At 41.8% G+C, this 27,282-nt stretch overlaps 1 protein-coding gene across 21 annotated transcripts in view; it reads left to right on the top strand.

The window, feature by feature from the left end:
- The window catches only part of NCOR1 (nuclear receptor corepressor 1), a 231,918-nt gene that overhangs the window by 72,098 nt on the left and 132,538 nt on the right, over positions 1–27,282 (top strand). For all 21 annotated transcript variants that reach the window (XM_036296355.1, XM_036296348.1, XM_036296347.1 and 18 more), the window contains 2 exons: positions 8,588–8,780; positions 17,288–17,470. In XM_036296355.1, the coding sequence (XP_036152248.1) occupies positions 8,588–8,780; positions 17,288–17,470 (376 nt within the window). The remainder of the gene's footprint in view (positions 1–8,587; positions 8,781–17,287; positions 17,471–27,282) is intronic.

Here is a 27,282-nt window from a genome sequence, read left to right as displayed (position 1 = left end):
TACATCGCCATCTCCCATTTATTTATATATAAAAAAAAGCTCCATCATTTTGACATATGTACATATGTGCTTTATGTTTTTTATTATTTATTTTCCGCAAGTAAAGGTCAGGAATTGTTATCTTTATTTTATATGTTTTTTACTGTTTCACTTCATTACTGCTGTGTATGTGCTCCATGTGAGTGATGTAAGTGCTTATGTAGTTGGTTCCGACTTAACGGCGAAAATCGCGTTACGTTGCACTGTAGGAACGGATCTCCCACGTAACCTGAGGACCTACTGTATCTGGTTTTGGAATTAGGATAATACTGGCCTTGTAAAATGAGTTTGTGAGTCTCCCCTTTTTCTGAAATATTTTAGAATAGTTTGAGAAAGATAGGTGCTAGTTCTCTTTGAATATTTGGTAAAATTTACCTGTGAAGCCATTCAGTCCAGGACTTTTGTTTGTTGGGAGTTGTTTGATTACTGCTTTGATTTTATTGGTTATAGTTGGTAATAGTTGTTAAAATTTTTTGTTTCTTCTCAATACAGTCTTGGATGGTAGTTCATTTCAAGGAGTTTACCCATTCCAAGATTGTACCATTTGTTGGCATATAGTTGTTTGTAATATCCTATCCTATCTAATAATAGACAAACATGGTAATTGCCCGTACCTTCGCTATGCCTCCCATGGGCTAATCAGCGTGATATGCAAATTCACCGCCAACAAAGATGGCGACTGATTTGCATACTATAGGCAGGGTGGGCCTGGGCGGTTGGGACCCCTGTGTGCGACCCTGGGTGGGCGGGACCCCCATGTGCGGTCCTGGGTGGCGGGGCTTGGCGGCACGATCGGACCGAGGAAGCCCTATTCTTGCAGGGGCTGCTGGGGGCCCAATCAGAGACACAAACATGCAGGCCCAGCACCCAGCAGCCCCAAGCCCCGCCATCAGGGTGCTGGGGCTGCTGGGGGTACCAGAGACACAAACCTGCAGGCCCAGCACCCAGCAGACCCAAGGCCAGCCACCGCGGTGCTGGGGCTGCTGGAGGCTGGATGAGAGACACAGGAGGGCCCGGCACCCAGCAGACCCAAGCCCTGCCACCATGGCGCTGGGGCTGCTGGGGGCTGGATCAGAGGCACAAACCCGCAGGGGGGCTCTGAACCCAGCAGCACCAAGCCCCGCCACCACAGTGCTGGGGCTGCTGGGGGGCAGGATCGGAGACACAAACCTGCAGGGGGAGTCCGGCATCCAGCAGCCCCAAAGCCCACCATCTCGGCACTGGGGCTGCTGAGGGCAGGATCAGAGACACAAACCCTGCGAGCCCTGCACAGGATGGGTGCTCTGCTCCAGGCGAAATGCTTTCCCTTCAACCCAGCTCTCCCTGGGAGTCTGGCCTGGAGGGCGCTCTCCCTGGGAACCCGGAAATCTGCCTCTGGGATGACTGTGCAGCAGCCACGCCTGGTGAGCCATGGAGAGAGTGACCTACCCATGTGGATGTGTACACTGGCAGAGGCCACGCAGCTGCCATAGTTGAAGTCGTCCTTGATGTAGGAGCCGGGGTTATTGGGGATCAGAGTGGGCCAGGTTGGCAATGGAACCCCAGCTCCCCACCGAATAACTAGAGCACACGGTCCTCAGTCACTTCCTGAGCAGCAGTCAGCCCCAACTGGGGATCAACCCGAAACTAAGTAGGTGCCCTGGCAGTGTGGAACCCAAACCTTTGCTGTAGCAGAGTAGCTCTGACCCACAGCAGGGGCCAGGACAGCTGGCGAGTGCAGCGGCGGTGGTGGGAGCCTTTGCGGCAGCACTAAGGGGCAGCAAGCCAAGCAGTAGGAAGCAGCAAGCAGGTCGGTGGTAAGGAGGGAGGGGGTTCCGGACTGCAAGAAGGCACAGGCTGGGCTAAGGGACCCCCCACCCATCCCCAGTGCATGAATGTTGTGCACCGGGCCTCTAGTCCTATCTAATAATAGAAAAACATGGTAATTAACTGTAACTTCGCTACCCTTCCCATTGGCTAATTAGCAAGATATGCAAATTAACTGCCAGCCAAGATGGAGGCTGGCAGCCAGGCAGCTGAAGTGAACAGGAGGCTTGCTTGCTCCAGTGATGAAGGAAGCCAAGGTTCCCCGCCTGCCGCTGCTGGTCTCTGAGCTCCGGATGCAACCATGTTGCAATTATATAACCTAAACAAGCTCCAGAAACCTGCTTTCAGGCAGTGCGGCCTCAGAGCTTAGAGCGGCCAGTGATGGCAACAGAGTTTCAATTATAGAATCTAAACAAACCCAGATACCTGCTTTCAGCCGGCAATGGCCTCAGAGCCGGAGCCGGCTCTCAGCTCCAGTGACAGCTATAGAAGATAAATAAGTCCCAGAATAAAAAAGAAAAAGAAAAAAGGAGAGGCTGGGAGCTTCAATCACCCACCAGCCTGAAAACAGCCCTCAGCCCCTCACGCAGACTGGTCAGGCACCGAAGTGGGGACCCCCACCCTGAAGGGGGTGTGACCAACTGCAAACAGCCATCAACCCGTCATCCAGGCTGGCCAGACAACTCAGTGGGGACCCCTACCCTGAAGGGGGTATGACCAGATGCAAACAGCCATCATCCCATCATCCAGGCTGGCCAGGCACCCCAGTGGGGACCCCCACCCTGAAGGGGGTGTGACCAGCTGCAAACAACCATCATCCCCTCATCCAGGTACCCAAGCAGGACCCACCACTCTGATCCGGGACACCCTTCAGGACAAACCAGCGGGCCCCCACCCATGCACCAGACCTCTATCCTATATAGGAAACAGGTAATATGCAAACTGACCCTAACAGCTGAAGGACTGGGAATGACTGATCAGTATGACACACACTGACCACCAGGGGGCAGACGCTCAATGCAGAAGCTGCCCTCTGGTGGTCAGGGCGCTCTCACATGGGAGGAGCTCTGCTCAGCCACAAGCCAGGCTGATGGCTGCCAGTACAGCGGTGGTGGTGGGAGCCTCTCCTGCCTCCTCAGCAGCGCTAAGGATGTCCGACTGCAGTTTAGGCCTGCTCCCCGCTGGCAAGTGGACATCCCCCGAGGGCTGCCAGGCTGGCAGAGGGATGTCTGATTGTCATCTTAGGCCCAATCCCCCCCGGGGAGCGGGCCTAAGCCAGCAGGTGGTCATCCCCCGAGGGGTCCCAGACTGCGAGAGGGCACAGGCCGGGCTGAGGGACCCCTCCTCCCCCCCGAGTGCACAAATTTTTGTGCACCGGGCCTCTAGTCCTATATAATAAAAGAGAAACATGCAAATTAGTGTTTCTCCGCTACACGCAAGCCATGCCCAAGCCACGCCCACCAGCCAATAAGGAGTGGGTATGCAAATTAACCCAACAAAGATGGCGTGTTATTTGCATACACAGAGCAGAGTGGGAGAACTGGCAGCTTGGGGGGACGTGGCTCCCTCAGTTGCTCCCTCGGTCGCTCCCTTGGTGGGACGTGGGTCCCTCGGTTAGAAAAAACCCAGAGCGCAGGGAGCACCAGGAATGCTGGGAGTCATAGTTCTGGTGGCAGACGGCTCTCGTAGACAGTAGAGCAGGGGTGGGCAAACTTTTTGACTCGACGGCCACAATGGGTTCTTAAACTGGACCGGAGGGCCGGAACAAAAGCATGGATGGAGTGTTTGTGTGAACTAATATAAATTCAAAGTAAACATCATTACATAAAAGGGTACGGTCTTTTTTTTTTTTTTAGTTTTATTCATTTCAAACGGGCTGGATCCGGCCCGCGGGCCGTAGTTTGCCCACGGCTGCACTAGAGCAAAGTGAGCCTGGAGCACTGTTGCGGTTGGGGATTTAGGGAAAGCAAAGGTGAGAGACATAAGTAAAATCAGAGTGTCTAGGAAAAATGTAAGGGAAGATATCCTAAAACTTCAGGAAATCTCGACCAATGGAGCAAAGAAGAAAAAATGCCTCTATTATTCTGTGAAAAACAAACCAAACTGGGTTGGGGGGTCTCAGACAATTCGCTCATATGATTGTAAAGACAGACAGAAACTTCCAGATTGGAGAGGGCTCCCAGATTGGAGAGGGTACAGGTCGGGCTGAGGGACCCCCCTTCTAATCCCCCCCTCCCCCAGTGCACAAATCTTCGTGCACCGGGCCCCTAGTTTTCCTATAATCCTCTGTATTTCTGTGGTGTCAGTTATTACTTTGTATTTCTTTTCCAAAATTGTTTTGGCTATTTGGATTCCCCTGTGATTTTATGTGAATTTTATGGTGGGTTTTTCTCTTTCTCCAAAAACAAAACAAAACACGCCATTGGGATTTTATTACAGATTACATTGAATCTGTAGATCAAGCATGTGAAACTCAAAGGTAAACTAACACAGGCCAAATAAACAAGGTTTAAGTTTCTGTGGGCCGCAAAGAAACAAAAGTTTCAATTTTCATGGAAACATAGGTTTGTTTCGATAGAGACATGCTGAATACAAAGGACTAAAATGAGTAATCGTTAACAAAATAATAGAACATTTTAATAAAAATTAAACATTTTTTCTTGAACATTAACTTACCAGACGTTGAATAACTGCACAAATTAATAAGTGTAACACAAATAAACCTATTTTTCTTGTTCTCCCAAAGTGAAGTATTTCCTGTTGTGCACACCAAACAAGTCAGTCCAAGACTAATGATGTGGCAGTCAGCTGCTCAAATATTTGCTGCTAGTATTAGTGGAGAGTAATGGTTCGCCTGTGCATAAGGCACATAAAGGAAATGAATGCATCACAATGATAGTAATCAGTCATTAGTGCATGTTGTAGTTTGTTATTAATAACTAGAGGCCCGGTGCACAAAAATTTGTGCACTCGGGGGGTGGGGGGGTACCTCAGCCCGGCCTGTGCCCTCCCGCACTCTGGGACCCCTTGGGAGATAATGACCTGCTGGCTTAGGCCTGCTTCCGGGTGGCAGAGGGCAGGCCCAATCACTATGTGCAGCCCCTGGTCGTGCTCAGAGCAGGCAGGGCCAATTGGGGAGTTGGGGCGCCACCCCCTGTCATGCACAGAGCAGGCCGGATTGGGAGGTTGCGATGCCACCCTCAGTCACGCTCAGGGTAGGGCTGATTGGGGGGTTGGGGCACCGCCCCCTGTCACACTCAAGGCAGGGTCGATGGGGAGGTTGTGGCACCACCCCCTGTCACGCACAGAGCAGGGCCCATCAGGGGTTTGGGGAGCTCCCCCCTGTCAGGCACAGAGCAGGGCCGATCAGGGGGTTGGGGCGCCGCCACTCTCACACTCAGGGCAGGGCCGATGGGGAGGTTATGGCTCTACCCCGTCACACACAGAGCAGGGCCCGTGGGGTGGGGGGGTTGGGGCGCCGCACCCTGTCACACACACAGCCGCAGGGTGATCGGGGTTGGGGAGCTCCCCCCTATCAGGCACAGAGCAGGGCCGATCAGGGGGTTGGGGCACCTTCCCCTGTCATTAACAGAGCAGGGCCGATAGGGAGGTTGTGGCCCCGCCCCTGTCACACACAAAGCCACAGGGCGATCAGGGGGTTTGGGCGCTGCCCCCTGTCACGCTGATCCCGGTGCTGGGAGGCATATTACCCTTTTACTATATAGGATAGAGTCCTGGTGCATGGGTGGGGCTGGCTGGTTTGCCCTGAAGGGTGTCCTGGACCAGGGTGGGGGTCCCCACTGGGGTGCCTGGCCAGCCTGGGTGAGGGGATGATGGCTGTTTGCAGCTGGTCACACACCCGTCAGGGTGGGGGTCCCCACTGGGGTGCCTGGCCAGTCTGGGTGAGGGGCTGAGGGCTGTTTTCAGGCTGGGACTGAAGCTCCCAAATGCTCCTTTTTTTCTTTTTCTTTTTTTATTTTTTATTCTGGGCCAGCTCTAGTTCTGAGGCTTGGCTCCAGCTCTGAGGCCTCAGCTGCTGAAAACAGGTATCTGGTTTGTTTTGGTTCTATAATTGATACTCTGTATCAACTCCAGCTCTGAGATCCCAGCTCTCTGAAAGCTGGTTACTGGGGTTTTGTTTAGCTTCTATAGTTGTTACAATGTTTTTTAAACTGCAAGCTCAGAGGCCGGCACGGCAGGCGGGGAACTTAGCAGTCCTCCGTCACTGAAGCAAGCAAGCCTCATGTTAGTTTCAAGCTGCCTGGCTGCCGGCCGCCATCTTGGCTGGCACTTAATTTGCATTTCGCCCTGATTAGCCAATGGGAAGGGTAGTGGTCCTACGCCAATTACCATGTTTCTCTTTAATTAGATAGGATTATGTATAACAGGATATTGTAAAAATTAAGTTACGAATTTTTCATTAAAACGTTTCTTATATACCGTTATAAAGGCTGGGACGCAAAAATATTTGTTGTGGGCTGCATGCAGCCTGTAGATAGCTTTGTGTAGTATTGTCATCTTAACAATCTTAAATCTTTCAATCTTACTATTTATTTAAGTTTTCCTTTATTTCTTCCAGCAGTGTTTTATGTTTTTCAAGCTGTAGGTCTTGAGCCTTCTGGGTCAAATTTATTCCTATTCTATTATTTTAGATGTTAAAAATTGAATTTTTTTTTAAAATGTCATTTCAGATTATTCATTGCTAATGTATAGAAATAAAACTGATTTTTGACCCAGCCAGTGTTGCTCAGTGATTGAGCAACCAGGAGGTCACAATTAAATTTCCATTTGGGGCACATGCCCAGGTTGCAGGCTTGATCTCCAGTAGGGAACGTGCAAGAGGCAACTGATCAATGGTTCTCTTTCAACATTGACGTTTCTATCTTTCTCTCCCTCTCCCTTCCTCTCTGAAATTAATAAAATATATTTTTAAATGTATTATAAAAACAAAAACTGATTTTTCCCATGTTTTGTTTGTATCCTGTAATTTTGCTCTACTCATTTATTAGCTCTAACATTTTTTTGTTTGTTTGTGTGTTCTTTGGAGTTTTCTGGATATGAGACCATGCCATCTGCAAAGAGAAATACTTTTTCCTTTCCATTTTGGGTGCATTTTATTTATTTTTGTCTACTGCGTTGACAACCCGCAATACTATATTGAGTACAAGTAGCTTCCTACCCCACTATTTTTTGTGATGTCATTGTGAATTTTAAGAAGATAATGAGCTTTTGTATCTTACATGAGATTTCAAATTTTTGAAGTACTATAATTTTATGGAATTCAGGGCTTATTTCATCATCTATCCTAAAAAATGAAATCCAGTGATTATCATTTCAATGAAATGTTTTTTTGAGCCTATGGAAAGATGATAAAATGTCAAGAAGATAAACATGTTTGTAAAATGTAATCTTCAGCCAGATATGTGTCACCAGGATAGTTGAAATGAGACAAAGCTTTACATTCTCATTGTTCTTATACCTTCTTTAGTCTGAGAGATGAGACTAAATATTATGGAGACATTTAGTGGAAGCCATAATCACTGTGGTATTTTCTCTCTTACAAGCATAAAAAAAAATAAACATATTGTGGTACTCCTAGAAAACGTTATTTTTGAGACATTTCTTTTTAAAGTTTGGCCATAAAGTAAACTATCACTTCTGTAAATAACTTGGTAGAAAATGAAAAGTCAAATGATCAAAATACTCATCTGTAGTACTCTTCGTGGTACATTATTTCAAGAAATCAAAGTCAGATTTCTGACCTTCAAGACACTTACGTACTTGGGGAAACTAAACAGAATACATGTCTGGGGGGTCGGAATTATATCTTCAAAAACAGTGTTGCATTTTCAGAAAGAGACTTTTCTTTATGTCTCCATAATACCTCACAACTCAAGTCATTTGTTGAGACAGAGAGAGAAAGAAAGAGAGGGGGAGGCATCAGTGTGTGAGAGAGAAATATCAATTGGTTACCTCCTGAACACACCCCAACTGGGGATCGAACTTGCAACCTAGGTATGTTCCCTAATTGGATATCCACCCCCAACCCATTGGTGTACAGGATGATGTTTTAATCAACTGTACCACCAGCCAGGGCTAAACTTATGGGTTGTTTTTTTTTGCTTTTTTTTTTTTTTTTATTGGTTAAGAATGGTGTTATTCTAGTGTCTAGATTATACTGAATTCAATAATTATAGGTTAAAATATTTTATAGATACTCTTCAGCAACTTTAAATTTTCTGTAAATTGAAATCTTTTTTTTAATAATATATTTTTTATTGATTTCAGAGAGAAAAGGAGAGGGAGAGAGAGATAGAAACATCAATGATGAGAGAGATTCATTGGTCGGCTGCCTCCTCCACGCCCCCTACTGGGGATAAGCCCATAACCCGGGCTTGTGCCCTGACTGGGAATCGAAAGGTGACCTCCTGGTTCATAGGTCGATGCTCAACTACTGAGCCACTGGCTGGGCTAAATTGAAATCTTTTACTACATCTTTCATTTCTTTACCACTAGCACTTCCAAATCTGTTGCAGAATATTTTTCTATTGGAATTCAATAGAAAATTATAATATTTTATAGTGAGGTATATATTCTTCTGGGGTGCGGGAGGAGGGGACAGGGATTCATTCTGGAAGTAAGCTAATTTTTTCACTTATTTCAAAGTCCAACCAGAGATATTAGTAGGAAGTTGTACATCACTTAAACTTTTTTAAGTGTTTATTTTCTTTGTATGTATTAGGCCTCAAGAAAGGAGACCTGGATATGAACAGTTTCACCCAGGCCCGTCCCCAGTGGATCATGATTCACTGGAATCCAAGAGACCACGTTTGGAGCAGGTTTCTGATTCCCATTTCCAGCGTGTCAGTGCCACGGTCTTACCTTTAGTGCACATGCTACCAGAAGGGTTGAGGTCTTCTGCAGATGCGAAGAAGGTAAATATTTGCTCCCTTATCTGTGGAACTGTCAGTCTCTAATATTTATGTAGTTGAATTCAGACACCTCGCCTAAAAGAAAGTCCAGTTACAGTCTCTAAAGGTTAGTGCTATGGGAAAGTAAGAATTTTGTTAAATAAAACGAAAAACCACAGACAGACTTATTGTTCCAGACTTTTGAAGTCAGTAGTTTAGATTTTTTAGTAAATGAAACCAATCTGAGGACTGTTATAAAGAAAAATTGCTATTGAATAACTCTCAAGCATTTTGTACTGGCTTGCTGGACTGTAAAATGTGGTCAAAGGTACTCAAGACTACCATAATTTTCCTAAGTTTAAATTAAATTTTAAATAATCTTCTGAAATTTTTTAACTTGCAACATGGGACAAGATACTATTTATGTATGGATTAAGTGTATTTATAAAGAAAAAACATTTTTTTTCTAATATAAAAAATGTATATTCTTTAGGAGACTTGCAAGTACTAATACAAGTAAAAAGTTACCTGTAATTCTGTATCTTGGAGATAACTAATTTTAATATTCAGCTATATTTCGTGACATTTCAAATAATGTGTATTTATCAGAAGGCTCTACTAAGATCAAACCTCTTTTTCTTTGTGTTTATTATTATTTGCCTTTCTTTAATGAAATGTATGTTTGTTTATTATGCCTTTATTTTGTTGCTGTGTTTATCTCTTTTTTAGTTGAATGTATTGGGATGACATTGGTTAATAAAATTATAGGTTTCAGGTGTACAATTTTATAATACATCATCTGTATATTGTATTGTGTATTCACCACCCCAACTCAATTCTACTTCCATCACCATTTATTCCCCTTATGCCCTCTACTATCACTGCTCTCCCCCCCCCCTCTTCCTTTTGGTAATCACCATGCTATTGTCTGTGTCTATGAGGCTTTTTATTTTTTATTTTTATTAATCCTCACCTGAGGATATTCTTTTCCATTGATTTTTAAAGAGAGTGGAAGTGAGTGGGAGATACAGAGAGAGAGGGACATTGATGTGATAGAAACACATTGTTTGGTTGCCTCCTGCACACATCCAACTGGGACCAGGGATTGAACCTGAAACCACAGTACGTGCCCTTGACTAGAAGCGAACCTGTGACCCTTCAGTCTATGGGCTGATGCTCTAACCCAGTGATGGCGAACCTATGACACGCGTGTCAGATGTGACACGCGAACTCATTTTTTTGGTTGATTTTTCTTTGTTAAATGGCATTTAAATATATAAAATAAATATAAAAAATATAAGTCCTTGTTTTACTATGGTTGCAAATATCAAAAAATTTCTATATGTGACATGGCACCAGTGTTAAGTTAGTGTTTTTCAAAATGCTGACACTCCGAGCTCAAAAGGTTCACCATCACTGCTCTAACCACTGAGCCGCCAACTAGGGCTTTTTTTTTTTTTTTTTTTTTTTTTACCACCTGCCGACAGCATGGATGGATCTAGAGGGTATTATGCTAAGTGAAGTAAGCCCGTCAGGGAAAGACAAGTACCAAATGATTTCACTCATGTGTTGAAATCTAATGAACAACATAAACTAACAAACAGAAACAGACCCATAGATAGAGAACAGACTGACATTTGTCAGAGGGGAGGCGAGTTTCAGGGCAGGGAGAAAATGGTGAAGGGATTGAGCAAAGAGTTTATCATTTTTAAAATTGTGCATTTTTAACTGGTACTACATCATGTCTATTCATCTTGGCTAATATATGGGCAAGATCTGTATTTTCTTTATGTCAGCTATAAACCTCAGTGTTTGTACTGAAAAAGTAATGTTCAATTTTAATCTCACTCAATAGTGATGCCTTCCATAAGCTAATGTATGTATGTGTGCTTGTTCCAAGGGCCTTTCAGTGGAGTAGAAAGAAATAAAATGAAGACTCATCATAAAAAAAAAAAAAAATTGTGCATTTTACTTATCATTAAACCTGGTACTTAGTAGGAAATGAATAAATATTTATTTTAGAGAGAATAAACTAATTCTTTAAAACTCTTAAAAAGATATCAACCCCTTTACTATCATACATTAATATCTCTTACTCTCTCCCTCTTTTTATTAGCAAATCTCTTTCTTATAGTTTATTTGCCTTTACAAATAACGACTCTTCCCACCCTGATATTAGGTAAATAAATACCCACATATTTTCTTTGGGTTTTTATGCAGTGAAAAGTGATTTAAGACATAGTGATTGTCTGCAATTTATTTTCACATAGTTGGGCCAAGGTAAAAAAGGGTAAGTGTGTATGTATGTGTAGAGAGAAAACAAATAAAGTGTTAACTAGTGAATCTAGATGAAAGATAAATATCTATTATACTCAACTTTCAACTGTTATGTAAATGTGAAAATTTACAAACTAAGTTGGGTGGGGAAAAGCTCTTTGTCATAAGCTAGAAATGAGCTAAACTTGGGGGAGTTTTGATACCCTCCTCATCATACTAAATATCTGTATTATAGTTTATGGGTATAAAACAAGTATTTTTCAGCATTAAAAAATATATACTAGGTCTTCTTCCATGACTGAATAAATTGCCACAAATGTAATATCTAATTATGGAACTTTTAGCAGAAAGGGATCTTAAAAGCTTATCTATAGGGATATAAGGATGGTTAAACATTTGTAAATCAGTCAATATGATATATCACATTAACAAAATAAAGGATAAAAACCGCATAATCATCTCAATAGATGCAGCTAAAGCATTTGACAAAATTCAGTATCCTTTTGTGGTAAAAACTTTCAACAAAGTTGGTATAGAAGGAACATAATTCAACATAATAAAGGATATGTATGACAAACCCACAGCTAATATGCTTAATATGAAAACTTCTAAGATCAGGATTCTTAATTCTTAATTCTGTCAAGAATGCCATTGGTATTTTAACAGGGATTGTATTAGATCTGCATATTGCTTTAGGTAGTAATGACATTTTAACAATAGTCATTCTTCCAATCCATGAGCAAGGTACAGTCGAACTTAAGTTCTCAGATTTCTCCCATCTTGAACATTTCAGTTCTTCACCAAGTTGCTCACAGAAAAAAAAGTCTCACTATCACCACTTCTATTCAGCATAGCATTGGAAGCCACAGTAATCAGACAAAACAGGAAATAAAAGGTATCCAAATTTAAAAGGAAGAAGTAAAACTGTCATTATTTGCAGATGACATACTATATATAGAAAACGCTAAAGACTCCACCAAAAAACTGTTAGAACTAATGAATGATTTCAGTAAATTTACAGGATATAGAATCAACATACAGAAATCTCTTGTGTTTTTGTACACTACTAGTGAGTAATATGGAGAAAATAAAGCAGTTCTATGTACAATTCCATCAAAAAGGATAAAATACCTAGTAACAAATTTATCCAAAAAGATGAAATACCTATACTCTGGAAACTATAAGATATTGAATAAACTGAAGAATAAATAAATAAATGGAAGGGTATACAGTGGAACCTCGGTTCTCGAACTTAATTTGTTCTGGAAGACATTGAGAAGTAGTTTGTTCAAAAACTGATTTTTTCCCCATTAGAAATCATGTACATTGAATTAACTCGTTCCAGACCCCCAAATGATCTCTGTTTTATCCTTTCTTATATACAGTATATGTATAATGTACTTTTTAATCTGTAAACAAACACTTCTTTTCTTAACGTGTTAAGTGCCCAGTAAGTCACCGGTGACTGACACTATACTTTCTGTCAGGAAGACAAAACAGGCTGGGCGCTTAACGTGTTAAATTTATAGAACCATCACCTACTAGCCTTAAATAAATCACTTTCAGCACTCATTCCAGGGGTGCAGCATCTTTGCTTTTTCACATCACTGCTATCACTGGCTAACAGCATTTCACTTATCCAAATCAACAAGTTTTTCTAACTCTTAATTGCCTGTGATCATTGTTTCTTTCACACCCTTAGCAACATCAGCACTCTTGATGGCCTCTTTATGTTTTATTTATTTATTTTTTATTTTTTTATTAAATCTTTATTGCTCAGATTATTACAGCTGTTCCTGTTTATCCCCCCATAGCGCTCTTCCACCCGGTTCCCACCACACCCTCTGCCCTTACCCCCAGCCCCCCACTGTCCTCATCCATAGGTGTACGATTTTTTTTCCAGTCTCTTCCCGCACCCCCCACACGGCTTCCCCCCCCCGAGAATTGTCAGTCCACTCCCTTTCTATGCACCTGATTCTTTTATATTCATCAGTTTATTCTGTTCATCAGATTATTTATTCACTTGATTTTTAGATTCACTTGTTGATAGATATGTATTTGTTGTTCATAATTTTTATCTTTACCTTTTTCTTCTTCTTCCTCTTCTTAAAGGATACCTTTCAGCATTTCATATAATACTGGTTTGGTGGAGATGAACTCCTTTAGCTTTTTCTTATCTGTGAAGCTCTTTATCTGATCTTCAATTCTGAATGATAGCTTTGCTGGGTAAAGTAATCTTGGTTGTGGGTTCTTGATATTCATCACTTTGAATATTTCTTGCCACTCCCTTCTGGCCTGCATAGTTTCTGTTGAGAAATCAGCTGACAGTCGTATGGGTACTCTCTTGTAGGTAACTGCCTTTCTTTCTCTTGCTGCTTTTAAGATTCTCTCTTTGTCTTTTGCTCTTGGCATTTTAATTATGATGTGACTTGGTGTGGTCCTCTTTGGATTCCTTTTGTTTGGGGTTCTCCGCACTTCTTGGACCTGTAAGTCCTTTTCTTTCACCAGGTGGGGGAAGTTTTCTGTCATTATTTCTTCAAATAGGTTTTTAATATCTTGCTCTCTCTCTTCTTCTGGCACCCCTATAATTCGGATGTTGGTATGCTTGAAGTTATCACAGAGGCTCCTTACACTGTCTTCATATTTTTGGATTCTTTGTCTTTTTGTTTTTCCGGTGGGTGTTTTTTGCTTCTTCGTATTTCAGATCTTTGACTTGATTCTTGTGGTCCTCTAGTCTGCTGTTGGAACTCTGTATAATATTCTTTATTTCAGTCAGTGTATGCTTAGTTTCTAGTTGGTCCTTTTTCATATCCTCGAGGGTCTCACTAGATTTATCAAGGATCTCACTAAATTTATCGGCGGTTTCTAGAAAAACCTTATAACCATGGTTTTGAACTCTATATTCAGTCATTTGCTTTCCTCCATTTCTGTAATTTGTGAACTGTTTCTTTGTCTCCACATTTTGGCTGCTTCCCTGTGTTGATAGAGTGGCTTTCTATGCTAGGTGTCCTTTTGGGGCCAGTGGCTCAGCCTCCCCAATTACTTGAGGGGGACACTCTTGGTACACCCCTTTGTGGACTTTGTGCACAATCTTGTTGTAGTTGAGCCTTGATTGCTGTAGGTATCACTGGGAAGAATTGACCTCCAGGCCCATTGGCTGTGAGAATCAGCTGTGTCTGTGGTGGGAGAACTTCTGTGTTAGAGACAACCTTATGGGGCAAGACTTGCTTCAGTGGGGCTTTGATGCTCACTGAGTGTGCCCCCTGAGTGTGTCCCTTATAGATCTGAGGAGTTGTAATCTGGATGGTCCCACTCTGACCACTGGGTACACTGGCTCTTGGATCTCTAAGGAGGTGCTAATTTTAGCCTCTGCCTGAGGCTACCCAGCAGGAGCTACAGAGAGATCTGCAGATTCCTCTTCTTTGTTTGGGTTTTGGAGGTGCCCAGATGAGGCCCAGCTGTGAAGCAGTGCAAGCTGCTCTGGGGCCTTGGGCCTTCTTTTGAATGTTCTGGGTCTCTCTAACCCTGCTGCAGTTTGTTAGGTAATTTTACATTGCAAAGGGCCAGGTCATTCATATGCAAAAGCCTCTATGCACAGCCTGGGTGGGGTGGGGTCTCAGGGAATCACAGGGTAGAGCAAACAGCTATGGCTGATCCTCAACCCTGCCCTAAGAGGCCCCGGGTCTCAGTGTCCCTCAGTAATTGGAATCGCTTCAAGCACCTCTGAGAGAAAGCCGCCCTCGAGTTCTACCAGATGCCAGACAGTTCAGTTTCTCCCTGTATGAGTCTGGGTCCCCAGAGACTCACCCGCCTGGAACTGGAGTTCAGAGCAGTCAGGAGCTTGAGACTCCCTCCTGGTTGAAAAAGACAACCGTGTCCTCAATTGCCAGCCCTCTCCTCGCGCACCTCCGTATCTCTGCACTTTTCTTCTGCACCTCCTCTGAGTCTCAGTGTGCTTTTCTCTTTCCTTCTAGTTGTGGAATTTCCACTCAGCCAGCCTTCCTGTGGTTCTGGATGGTGTCCATTTTGTCTTTTATTGTAGTTTTGAAGTGGTTGTGTGAGGCAGCAATTTCAGGTGCTTAGCTATGCCGCCATCTTGGTTTCCGTCCTCTTTATGTTTTAAAATTGTGCTGATCATTCATTTCACCAGCAAAAAAAAAAGCAAAAAAAGAAAAAAAATTTACAAAAATATTCACAGCATTCTCCCCTTTGTTTGTGACCTGAAAGACACTTTTGTCATGCTGATACATCAGCATGAAAGGGTTGTCAGGTCCAGAACATTAATAACCAAGACATTTTTTTCTGTGAGCAACTTGGTGGAGAACTGAAATGTTCAAGATGGGAGAAATCTGAGAACTGAAGTTTGACTGTACCTTGCTCATGGATTGGAAGAATGACTATTGTTAAAATGTCATTACTACGTAAAGCAATATACAGATTTAATACAATCCCTGTTAAAATACCAATGGCATTCTTGACAGAATTAGAATAACTATATTCCTATGAACTATGCTTATTCTAGATTTCTTTTAGCCTGTAGAAAACTAATACCTTAATTTGAAATTTATTTGCTTTTCAGTATTGCTTATATCTTTACCTTTGACTGGTAATTAAAAGGATGTGTGTGTGTGTGTGTGTGTGTGTGTGTGTGTGTGTGTGTGTACATACGTACCTACACGGGGTGGGGGGGGAGGAAGAGGGGCTTTTATTCTACTACAGTTTCCTGCTGATTTTGAGGTGAAATGGTATGTTATATTTGGCTAAAGAGATGTTATATGCACTGTAGTGTAAGCAGGGTTAGTTTCTCTTTATAAGGATAGGCCTAGGTGATAGTAGCAACAGAAGCTCCTAGGTAATTTTCTTAACTTCTGTGCCTTATTATTGGTTCTTGGAAAGCCTGAAAACTTTATGATAGGAACTCTTGACCATATCGTAGTTGTTAAGTTGGGTAGGCACATAGATTTTCACCTGTAGTTTATACCATATTCCAGCCTACATGTTCATATCTTTTGAAGAACCATTGCAAGAAAATGGCTGAGAAATTGGTATTTACCTTTGTCTTGATTGCATTATTATTTCCCCAGAAATTCTATATAGTCTCTGTATTGTTATACCGAAGGTTGGTTAGTCAACCTGCCACCTCATTCTGTATAGCTGTTAGAATCTTCAAAATAGTGAATGATATGTCTGAATTATAAAAGTGATATAAACATCAGTGGAGGTTGTATGTATAAAAATTACTATTGTAGGACTTCCATATAGAGATATAGTACACATGGCTCTGCTGTTTTTGTGAACTCAGAAGGAAAAAATACATCTACTATGAAGGGCTCCTTGTGGCTAACTGGGCTAAAACCAACATTAAAACAAAACAGGCCCTAGCAGCCACTTCCTCACAGGGGCCTCTCATGCAAACTGTACTTTACAAAGGAGCGCCTGCGCTAAACTGCCTGTATCCACACTGAACTGCCTGCTTGCACTGTGTTTCTGCCATCTGAGCCAGTTCTTCTGAAGGAGTTTCGATTATTTCAACCAATAGGACTGAGATTTTCCCCATTCAGTCAGAGCTGTGCAGCTCCAACCAATCAGAGCAGCTCTATTCTGACCATTCTGTATAGTGCCTTTGTGCCAGTCAAACTGGAAGGATTCTGAGTCCTCATTTGAGAACAGACCAATAAGGTACCAGTGGCAGGGACTTCTTTCTATATAATTCGGCATCCTTCTAGCTTGGAGAGTGCACTTTCCACTGACGACTGTTTCTTCTGCTAGAGCTGAGACACTGAACCATCCTGGAGCAGAGCAGAGCTGCCTAAGTGAAGAGGGACCTGGCCCAAGGGCAGCTTCATAACCTTGCTGTTTTAAAAGTCACACTATTGAGCTGTTTGCACTAAATAAAGTTTCCTTCTTAACTGCACCCCAGATTGGGGATTCCTGTTCGTGTTGAGTTGAAGCCAGTGACCATCGTTTGACATTTTAAAATTGACTTTTTGAGTTAAAAGAATCATGACACTACCATTGGCTCTTAGTGAGGAAGAAGTTGTTCTCTGCCAAGCTGGACTGACTCAGTGGTTGAGTGTTGATCTATGAACCCAGGAGGTTGTGGGCTAGATCCCCAGTGCGTTGTGCAGGAGGCAGCTGATCAATAATTCTCTCTCATTGATGTTTATATCTCTCCCTCTCTCTTCCTCTCTGAAATTAATTAAAAAGTATATATTAAAAAATAAATAAATTGTTCTTGATTTTCTTCTCTAAAGGATCCAGCATTTGGAGGCAAACATGAAGCTCCATCCTCTCCAATCTCTGGGCAACCATGTGGAGATGATCAAAATGCTTCACCTTCAAAACTTTCAAAGGAAGAGTTAATACAGAGTATGGATCGTGTAGATCGAGAAATTGCTAAAGTGGAGCAGCAGATCCTTAAACTGAAAAAGAAGCAAGTAAGTGTTTGATTTTACTGCTTAATGTATTTGTCTCTTTAAAGAAGATAATGTTGGTTTTTCTATACATTTCAAATTTATTCTGTGATTCTGACTTTTTTTGTTGTTTTCTTAGTTTCATTCATTAATTTCCTCAGTTGTATTATTTTATTGTATGCTAATAGCAACCTTATTTATTCATTTTATTTTTGATCTTATTGGATGGATTGTTTTTAATTTTGTTGCTATTTCATATACCAGTGCTATATTTTTTGGTTCACATGGAAACAGATTTTCTAGGACATGTGCCCAGGAAAAGTATTGCTTGGCCAGAGAGTATGCATATCTTTGTGTATACTAGATTATACCAAATTTGCTAAAATGTCAGTACTGTTTTACATTCTCAATGGTAGCATGTACAAGTTCCATTTTGTGTATAGCCTTGCCTTCATTTGATAATTTTTTTCAGTTGGATGTGAAATAGTTCTCACTGTGGTTTTAATTTGCATTTTGCCTCATCAGGAATGAGATAGAGCTTATTTTCTATTGTTTATGGTATATTTGTGTTCCATATGGGGATGTTTTTCTTTCAATTGGTCATTTTATTATTTCTAGTATTTCCTCAAGTATCCTGTCATTGATGTGTATAGCAGATAACTTCTGTATTGTGGCTTGTCATTTTTCTTTATTTGTGGTATGTGTGTAGGGATTTTTTTATTGAGATAAAAAATTCACATACCATAATAGTGACTCTTTTAAAGTGTATAATCCAGTGGCTTTTAATGTAGTCATAAAGGTGTGCAATTATCACCACAATATAATTCCAGAACATTTTTATTACTTTGAAAAACAACCACATACCTATTAGCAATTACTCTCTATGTCCCCCTTGTCCCTGCTCCTGGCAACCAATAATCTCTTTTGGTCTGTATGGATTTACATATTCTGCACATTTCAGATAAATAGAATCATATAATATGTGACATTTCATTTAGTGTGTTTCTTTCATTTAGTATGTTTCCACTATTTATCCATGCTGTATCTTGTATCAGCAATTCATTTCTTGTTATGGCTGAATAAAATTTTGCACGTATGTACTGTTTTGTTTATTCATTCATTAGTTGATGGACATTTGGGTTGTATTCACTTTTAGCTGTTATGAATAATGTTTCTATAACATTCATGTACAAGTTTTTTGTTTTGTTTTTTTGCTTTTTTGAGTGTTACGAGTAAGATTGCTTTCATTCTGAAAAGGGGATTAATATTTAAATAGAAGATTTCAGTGTGAATTGTTGATGATGCTCAGTATGAACTTTATTTGTCTCTCCTTTTTCTCTCTCTTCATTTTTGGGCTCACAATACCAAGACTGTTCAATATGGTTTTTCTCGATTTGCCTGAATTTTTTATTTAATGTCATCTACAAAGCTAGGTCCTTTTGTATTTTAGGAGTTTTTCCCATTTTATTTTTTAGTCTTTTTCATTCTAGTTTGATATGTATAGGTTTCTTTACTGGAACTCTTTCTTCAGTTTCCTCCTCCTCATTATATTCAATATCTTCATCATTACGTTTTACGTTTATCTGTGGAACCTTGCTACCATTTCTAGGGGTAGATCACTTTCCAGATTGTGTGGGAGTTTGACAGCCTCCTCTTCTTCAAAGATCTTCTGATTCTGCATCTTCCTCCACAGCTGCTGATTGCTGTCCGCTAATATGCACAGGCCCTGAAGCACGTGTAGACCACAGGTGGTGTTATTTCAAAGCCACTAAGGGAAACATTGGTTGTACAGATGGTTTCAGTTGCCAGTATTACTTAAATTGGACTGTCTTCATAATTCATTGCCTTTTTTTTTCAATAATGCTCAATTCATCCTTTGCACCAGCACTAAACTAACCATTCTTAAAGATAACTGGTGCCCATTTTCATCATTATATACTTTAAAGTGATAATCTTTGTTAGTCTTTAGTTCCCCAACTGAAAAGATAGTTCTGGGACCTTAGTAGGCTCATGTCCATTGAATCTTCCATATATAAATGGCTCTCACCCTGAGGACATGTTTATTGATTTTTAGAGAGAGGAAGGGAGAGAAAAAGAGAGAAACATTGATCCATTGCTTCCCATATGTGCCCCAACTGGGGATCGAACATGCAATCTAGGTTGCACCCTGACTGGGAATTGAACCCACAACCTTTTGGTGTATGGGACAACGCTCTAACCAGCTGAGCCACCCACCCAGGGTAGCTCTCACATTTTTATTTTGGAGCCAGAAACTTCACTTTAGCATGCCCCTCTGCCCCCCAAATAAGGTTAAACAAAAGAAAAACTTAAAATTATTTGAAAAGTAGCTAGTGCTTACAGGTCAGGCTCTGCAAGACTTTACAAAATAATGTTAAGCCTCAATAAATAAAACAGTGTGTTCCCAGTGTATGGAAAACAGAAGGAATCCCCCAGAAAAGTCAGAAATGGACAGAAACCCATTGGGAATTTAATGTATTTAATTAATGAATTTAATGGGTTAATGGTGATGATGGCATCCTCTTAGGTGGGAGAGAATAAGGATGGAGATAAATGATTACTGTTCCAGATAATAGCTGGGTGGTAGACACACCAGGGCCAAAAGTTTTTAATTGTGACGAAGTTGAATTTATTTTATCTTTTACTACTTTTGCTTTTGGTGTCCTATCTAAGAAACCGTTGCATAATCCAAGGTTACAAAGACATATACCTTTGCTTTCTTTTTTCCTAGGCACAAGCTTTATTTTTTCCATGTATTATTAACATTTTCATGTCTAAAATTCTCTTCTATTTATCCTATTCTTTTTCTCCTTTTTCCCCTCCTTATGCCTCCAGTTGTTCAACCCATTTGTTTTGTGTGTGTTTAGCTTCTTGGTTTCTCATGATCCATAGGCATTCGAACAAAGCACCCAATAACTTGTTCTGTTTTACCACCGTAATGTCTCTTCCTGTCCATCTGTGAGCACCCCATTCCTTCCTATTCTTCATTCTGGAGTGCCTGCTTTGACAAGGCATTTTCCTCATTTGCCTGTTGTGAAGGAGTTGCTCAGTTAGTTTTCAGGTCTTTTTCAGAGGAAATTGTTCCATATATAGCTGTAGATTCAGTGTGTCTTTGGGAGGTGGTGAGTTTAGGATCATTGTTGCCATCTTCAACCACTCCTTGCCTGTACCTATGTTTTCTTTTGCGAGTTTTATAGTTTTAGCACTTAATTTAGGTCTTGGAGCTTAATAGTGTTTTTGGTGAACAAAGTTTCTTTAGATTTTATATGCGACTACCCTGGCATCATTTTATTTTTAAATTTATCTTTATTGTTGAAAGTATTACAGATGTCCCCTTTGTATTTTTTCCCCATTGACCTCCTCTATCCCACACCTGCCCTCCCAAGCCACCTTGCCATGATGAAAATAGTTTACTATATTATAGTCTTTTGAAAAGTTTTACAGTTAATGCTTTTCACATTCTTTTTCTTAAATTTATAGGAGTGATATTGGTTAATAACATACAAATTTAAATGTACAGCTTTATAATACATCATCTGTATATTGCAGTGTGTACTCACCATACACAGTCAAGTCTCCCTGTGTATCTATCTGTCTATCTATCTATCTATCTATCTATCTATCTACCTCTATATATCTTTTTAAATTCTCACCCTTGGATATGTTTAGAGGGAGGGAGGGGGAGAGAGAGAGAGAGATGAGAAAGCAAACATCAATTGGTTGCCTCCTGTACGCACCCTGACTGGGGATTGAACCTGAAACCTAGGCATGTGACCTGACCGGGAATCGAATCCCCAACCTTTTGTTGCATGGGACTGTGTTCCAACTGAGCCACCTGGCCATACATTTTGGGAGTTTTTTGCTTACTCTTCCAATTTCCTTACTGTTAACTGGTCTATTTAGGTTTTCCAATTCTTCATGATTCAATCTAGGAAACTTATTTATTTCTAAGAACTTGACCATTTCTTCTAAGGTATTGAATTTGGTGGTGTATATACTTTCATAGTATTGTTATATAGTCCTGTGTATATCTGTGGAGTCCATTTTAACTTCTTTTTCATTTCTGACTTTGTTTATGTGAGTCTTTTCTCTTTTTTTTCTTAGTGAGTCTAGCCAGGAATTTGTCAATTTTATTAATTTTTTCAAAGAACCAGCTCTTGTATGATTAAGTTTTTATTGTCTTTTGTCCTTTATTTTATTTAATTCTGTTCTAAATTTAATTATTAAAAAATTTTAATATTTTCTACTGACTTTGGGCTTCATTTGTTCTTTTTCTAATTCTTAAAGGTGAAATATTAGTTTTTTTAGTTGCAATTTTTGTTTCTTGAGGTAGGCTGTAGAGTAATGTTATAACTCCCCCACATTTTGATATATCTGTTGTGATTCTCATTCATTTCTCTGTATCATTTTTTTGGTTAATCCTCTCCCGAGGATATTTTTTCCATTGACATATTTTATATATATATTTGATTTTTTACAGAGAGGAAGGGAGAGGAATAGAGCCAGAAACATAGATGAGAGAGAAACATCAATCAGCTGCCTCCTGCACACCCCCTACTGGGGATGTGCCTGCAACCAAGGCACATGCCCTTGACCAGAATCAAACCTGGGACCCTTCGGTCCACAGGCCGACGCTCTAGCCACTGAGCCAAACCGGTCAGGGCGACATTTTTTTTTTTTTAAGAGCGTAGAAGGGGTGGGAAGAGACAGAGAGAGAGAGAAACATCAATGTGAGAAACACACATCGATTTGTTGCCTCCATCACACACCCCGACTGGGGCTAGGGATTGAGCCTGCAACTGAGGGAATTGAACCCGGATTCTTCAGGCTGAGGGCCAATGCTTATCCACTGAGCCAAACTGGCTAGGGCCATTTTTATGTATCTTCATTTTATTCTTTTAATCCTCACCTGTGGATATGGTTTTTTTATTGATTTTTAGAGAGAGAGGAAGGGGGGCAGAGAGAGAGAGAGCAAGAGAGAGAGAGAGAGAGAAACAGGAAAACATTAATGTGAGAGAGAAACATCTATTGGTTGCCTCTTGCATTCGCCCAGACCAAGGTGGGAAATCGAATTTGCAAAGCAGGTATGTGCCCTTGACTGGGAATTGAACCCGCGAATCTTTGGTGTGTGGACTGACACTCTGTTAACTACTGAGCCACACTGCCCAGGGCTGTTAGGTTTTGTTTCTTAACCCATCACACTACTTGGTGCATTTTAATTGATGAGTTCAGTCCATGTACATTTATTGTGATTTTTTGATGTATGAGGATTTCCTATAGCCATTTTATCTTTTGTTTTCTGGTAGCTGTGCATTGTTTCTGGTAGCTGTGCATTGTTTCTTTACCCTTGTGTTTCTGTCTGTTATTCTAGTTTGGTGGTATTCTTTGATTTGATTTATCCATTTCCTCCTTTTTTGTTGTTGTTGTTGTATGTGTCCTAGTTTTATTTTTGTTTTTTTAGTATATTTTATTGATTTTTTACAGAGAGAAAGGGAGAGGGATAGAGAGTCAGAAACACCGATGAGAGAGAAACATCGATCAGCTGCCTCCTGCACACCTCCCACTGGGGATGTGTCCGCAACCAGGGTACACGCCCTTGACTGGAATCGAACATGGGACCCTTCCGTCTGCAGGCCGACGCTCTATCCACTGAGCCAAACTGGTCAGGGCTATGTGTCTTAGTTTTAGATTTTTGTTTTGTGGCTACCATTAAGTATATGGGGAAAAACATTTCATATTTACAATAGTCTTTATTCTCCTGATTGCATCTTATGTTCATTCACCTGTGCAAGTTCAGCCCTATTCCCCTCCCCCTTCATATTTTTGTTTTCACAAATCACTTTTTTATGCTGTTCATGCATTTCCAAATTGTAATAGCTATTTTTTTTTATTTAATGCTTTTATCTCCTTTGACCTTTATGATATGTTTTAAGTGTTTAATGCTGTAGTCTGAACAAGAGTTGAAATTTCTTTGTTCTGTGTCTGTTAGTCCTGTTACAGTTTTGTATTCTTTTGTTTTTTTGTTTCATGTAGAAAAGCACCTTTCAGCTTGTCTTTTTGTTGTTGTTGTTGTTAATCCTCAGAAGAGGATGTTTTCTCCATTGATTTTTTTTTTTTTTAAGAGAGAGTGGAGGGGAGGAGAGAGAGAAATATCAATGTGACAGAAATACATCAATTGGTTGCCTCCCATGTGTGCCCTGACTAGGGCTGGGGATTGAGCCTGCAGTCAAGGTACATGCCCTTGACTGGAATCGAACCTGTGACCCTTCACTCTTCGGAGTGATACTCCATCCACTGAGCCAGGCTAGAGCTCAGCCTGTCTTTTATTGCAGATCTTATGGTGGTAAATTCCCTCAGCTTATATACGCCTGGAAAAGCCTTTATTTCTTTTTTATATCTAAGGGTTAACTGTGCTAAATATACTATTCATAGCTGGTGATTTCTCTCTTTCAATAATTTGAAAATATATCTATATCTATATCTATATCTTTTAGTATCTTTTTATTGATTTCAGAGAGGACGGAAGAGGGTGAGAGAGATAGACACATCAGTGATGAAAGAGAATCTTGATTGGCAGCCCCCTGCACGCCCCCTACTGGTGATTGAGCCTGCAATCTGGGCATGTGCCCTGATTGGGAATTGAACCATAACCTCCTGGTTCAACCACTGAGCCACACCGCCCGGGCAATAATTTGAATATTTCATTTCAGTCTTTCCCAGCTTTTAGGGTTTCTGTGATAAATCCCACGAGGTTACCATCTTTTCTCTGGCTTCATTGAGAATTCTTTCTTTGCCATTAATTTTTGAGAGCTTTAATGTAATATGCCCTGGAGAAGGCCTTTTTGGGTTGAGATAATTAGGTGTTAGCTTATTGGATTCAAGGGTTCGGTTCTTTCCATAGGGTTGAGAAGTTCTCATTGATTATTTGTTTGAATAGATTCTATGTTCCTTTCTTCCTCTCTTCTTCTGGTGGACCCAATATTGTTACATTGCTTTTTCTAATGGAGTCAGATAGTTCTCATACTGATCTTTGAGTTTTCTTCATACTCTCCATTCTCTCTCTTCCACCTGAGTCATTTCTAGACTTCTAGCTTCAATATCAGTATTTCTTTCCTCTGCCTGGTCTCCTCTATTTCTTAGGCAGTCTAATTCAGTGGTCACCAACCTTTCGGACCTCATGGACCACCAGTGGTCTGTGGACCACCGGTTGGCGACTGCTGCTCTAAAGGTTTCCTTATTCTTTACCTGATGTATTGAGTGCTTTAGCTCCAGAATATGTGTGTGTGTGTGTGTGTGTGTGTGTGTGTGTGTGTGTGTGTGTGTGTGTATGTCTATGTTTAAGTTTCAATATCTTTGGTGAAATACTCTTTGCCATTTATTTTATTTCTGAGTTCGTTGAATTACTTTTCTGAGTTTTCTTGTATCTTGTTGAGTTTTTTTTTCAGAACTGTAATCTTGAATTCTCTTGTCATTTAAATTATAGTCTTCCTTATCTTCAAGTTTATTTTCTGGAGATTTTTAAATTTTCTTTCTGAACTCCCTTGTTACCTTGCTTATTTTTTGTACTTGATGGGTTATTTCTCTTCCTGCCATTTGTGGGAGTGAAATCTCTTTTTTCTTTCTTTAAAACATTTTTTAAAAGTATTTGACTCTTAACTTGATAAGTAGAGGACTTGCTTTTTTTTTCTTGTAAGTGGTGCTGAAGCGAAAGGTTTTTCTTTTCTTACCTGTATGAAGAGAATTGGGGCTTCCGGGATTATCTCTGTGGGGCGGTGTTGCCTCTGTCATGGAAATTCTCCCCATTCCCTTCTCCATATTGGCCAAGGAGCTGTGTGTCCTCTTTACAACCAGGTACTTGGTCCCCTTTGTCTTGGGACAGCATCTACATGGAGGAAAGTTATGGTCTATGGCTCTCTTGGCCTTTGTTTTCCTGGTGCTGCCTTCCTATAGTGAGAGGTGCCAGCAGAGCCACTCTGTCTGAATTGACCCAGCTGCTTTTACTAGGCTCTGCAGTGACGGGGCATGGGGTGGGAGCATCTGTGCTCTGTTCTTTCTAGTTGCTTTAGCTGCAATGAGTACAGACAACGCAGGTTGGAAAGTTGGTGTTTTTTTTTTTTTTTTTTGCCTCTTCTCAATCTGCTCAGTGAGAATTTTAGTGCTGGGTGGGCCATAGATGGGAAGGTTCCTACATCTGTAGATTTTTTTGGTGATGGTGGTGTGTGGAATGAACCTGTTCTCTGCCCCTTATCTTGGGCTCAGCCTCTGTGTGTGCCAGGCCCAATTGATTGCTGTCTCTGTGGGGGTTGTACCCTGACCTTTCACTGCTATCACTGCTATCACAGTGGTGGCCTGGGCCACCACTAGGGCTGGATTTCCTCTGCAGTCTTGTCCTTTCCTTGTCTAGTCTCCCCTGTTCATCTGGATGTGCCCACGTTCAGATGTGCCAGTGTGTGGAACTTTCAGATATGTTTATGTGTTGAGCAGGGAATCTTTTGTTGAATTATAGCTATCCTACTTGTTACAAGGAACAGCTGTAGGGCTCCTCTCATGCCACCATGCTACTGACATCACCCCTCACATTATTCTTAAGCTACCAGAAATTGATTTTTTGTGACTGCCTTAAGGTAGGAGTCAACATTCATTTTTATTCCTGTATGGATAATTAATTGAAAATTTCATTCTTTGCCCACTGTTCTATAGTTTTAGCTCTATTATAATTAACTAGAGGCCCAGTGCACAAAATCGAGGGGTGGGGGTGCAGTTCCCTCAGCCCGGCCTGTGCCCTCTCACAGTCCAAGAGCCCCACAATCGATTGCCCCAAAGAGGTAGGCCCCACTCACCCAGCCAGGGCTCCTTGATGGATTGCTCCAAAGAGGTAGGCCCTGCCCCTTCGGCCGGGGCTCCGCGATGGATCGCGCCCTGCAGCGGGAGACCCTGCCCACCCGCTGCAGCCCGCTGGTCAGTGGCCTAGGCCTCCCTCTTTGGGGCAGTTGTGGAGCCCGCTCCCCCCCCCCCCCCCCGATTATTGATAGTGACTGATCAGACACTTAGCATATATTAGCATTTTATATATAGACTAGAGGCCAGGTGCACAAAAATTTGTCGGGGGGTGTCCCTCAGTCCGACCTGTGCCCTCTCACAGTCTGGGACTCTTCAGGAGATAACCACCTGCTGGCTTAGGCCTGCTCCCTAGGTGGCAGATGGCAGGCGCGGATCCCGTGCTGGGTCGCAGATGGCAGGCCCTCTGTTGCGCCGGCCCGCCCTGCTGCCCGCCGCACATGGCAGGCCTGGTGGGCGGTGGGGCGGGGCTGGCGGGTCAGATCCAGTGCGCCCTGCCCTACTGGCCACCGGGCCGCGCAGATGGACAGCAGGCCCGGCGGGCGGCAGGGTGGGGCGGGGCAGGCGGATCGCAATCTGCTGTGCCCCGCCCTGCCCTGCCACCGGCTGGGCCGCGCACATGCGGCAGCTGGCGGTGGGGCGGGCGGATCGCTCTGTGCCGCCCTGCCGGCAGTATGCAAATTTAATGGCCATCTTTGTTGGGTTAATTTGCATACTCTTCTGATTGGCTGATGGGCGTAGTGAAGGTACGGTCAATTAACATCTTTGTCTTTTATTAGTGTAGATTGCTGGATTTTCTTGCACAATATTTATCTTAGAATTTTTGTATCTGATATATGAGAGCAAGATCAGCCTGTAATATTCCTTTCCTGTAAGTTTTTTTTGGGGGTGGGGGCTGATTGAATTCAGTAAATATTTATTGAGTGTCTATTATGTGATCGATATTGTTCCAGGTACTTGGGACACAGCAGAGAACAAAA

Source organism: Myotis myotis, unplaced genomic scaffold (genome assembly GCF_014108235.1).
Source record: "Myotis myotis isolate mMyoMyo1 unplaced genomic scaffold, mMyoMyo1.p scaffold_m19_p_29, whole genome shotgun sequence".
Classification (NCBI taxonomy): Eukaryota; Metazoa; Chordata; class Mammalia; order Chiroptera; family Vespertilionidae; genus Myotis; species Myotis myotis.
This window is presented reverse-complemented; position numbering and strand designations above follow the sequence as displayed.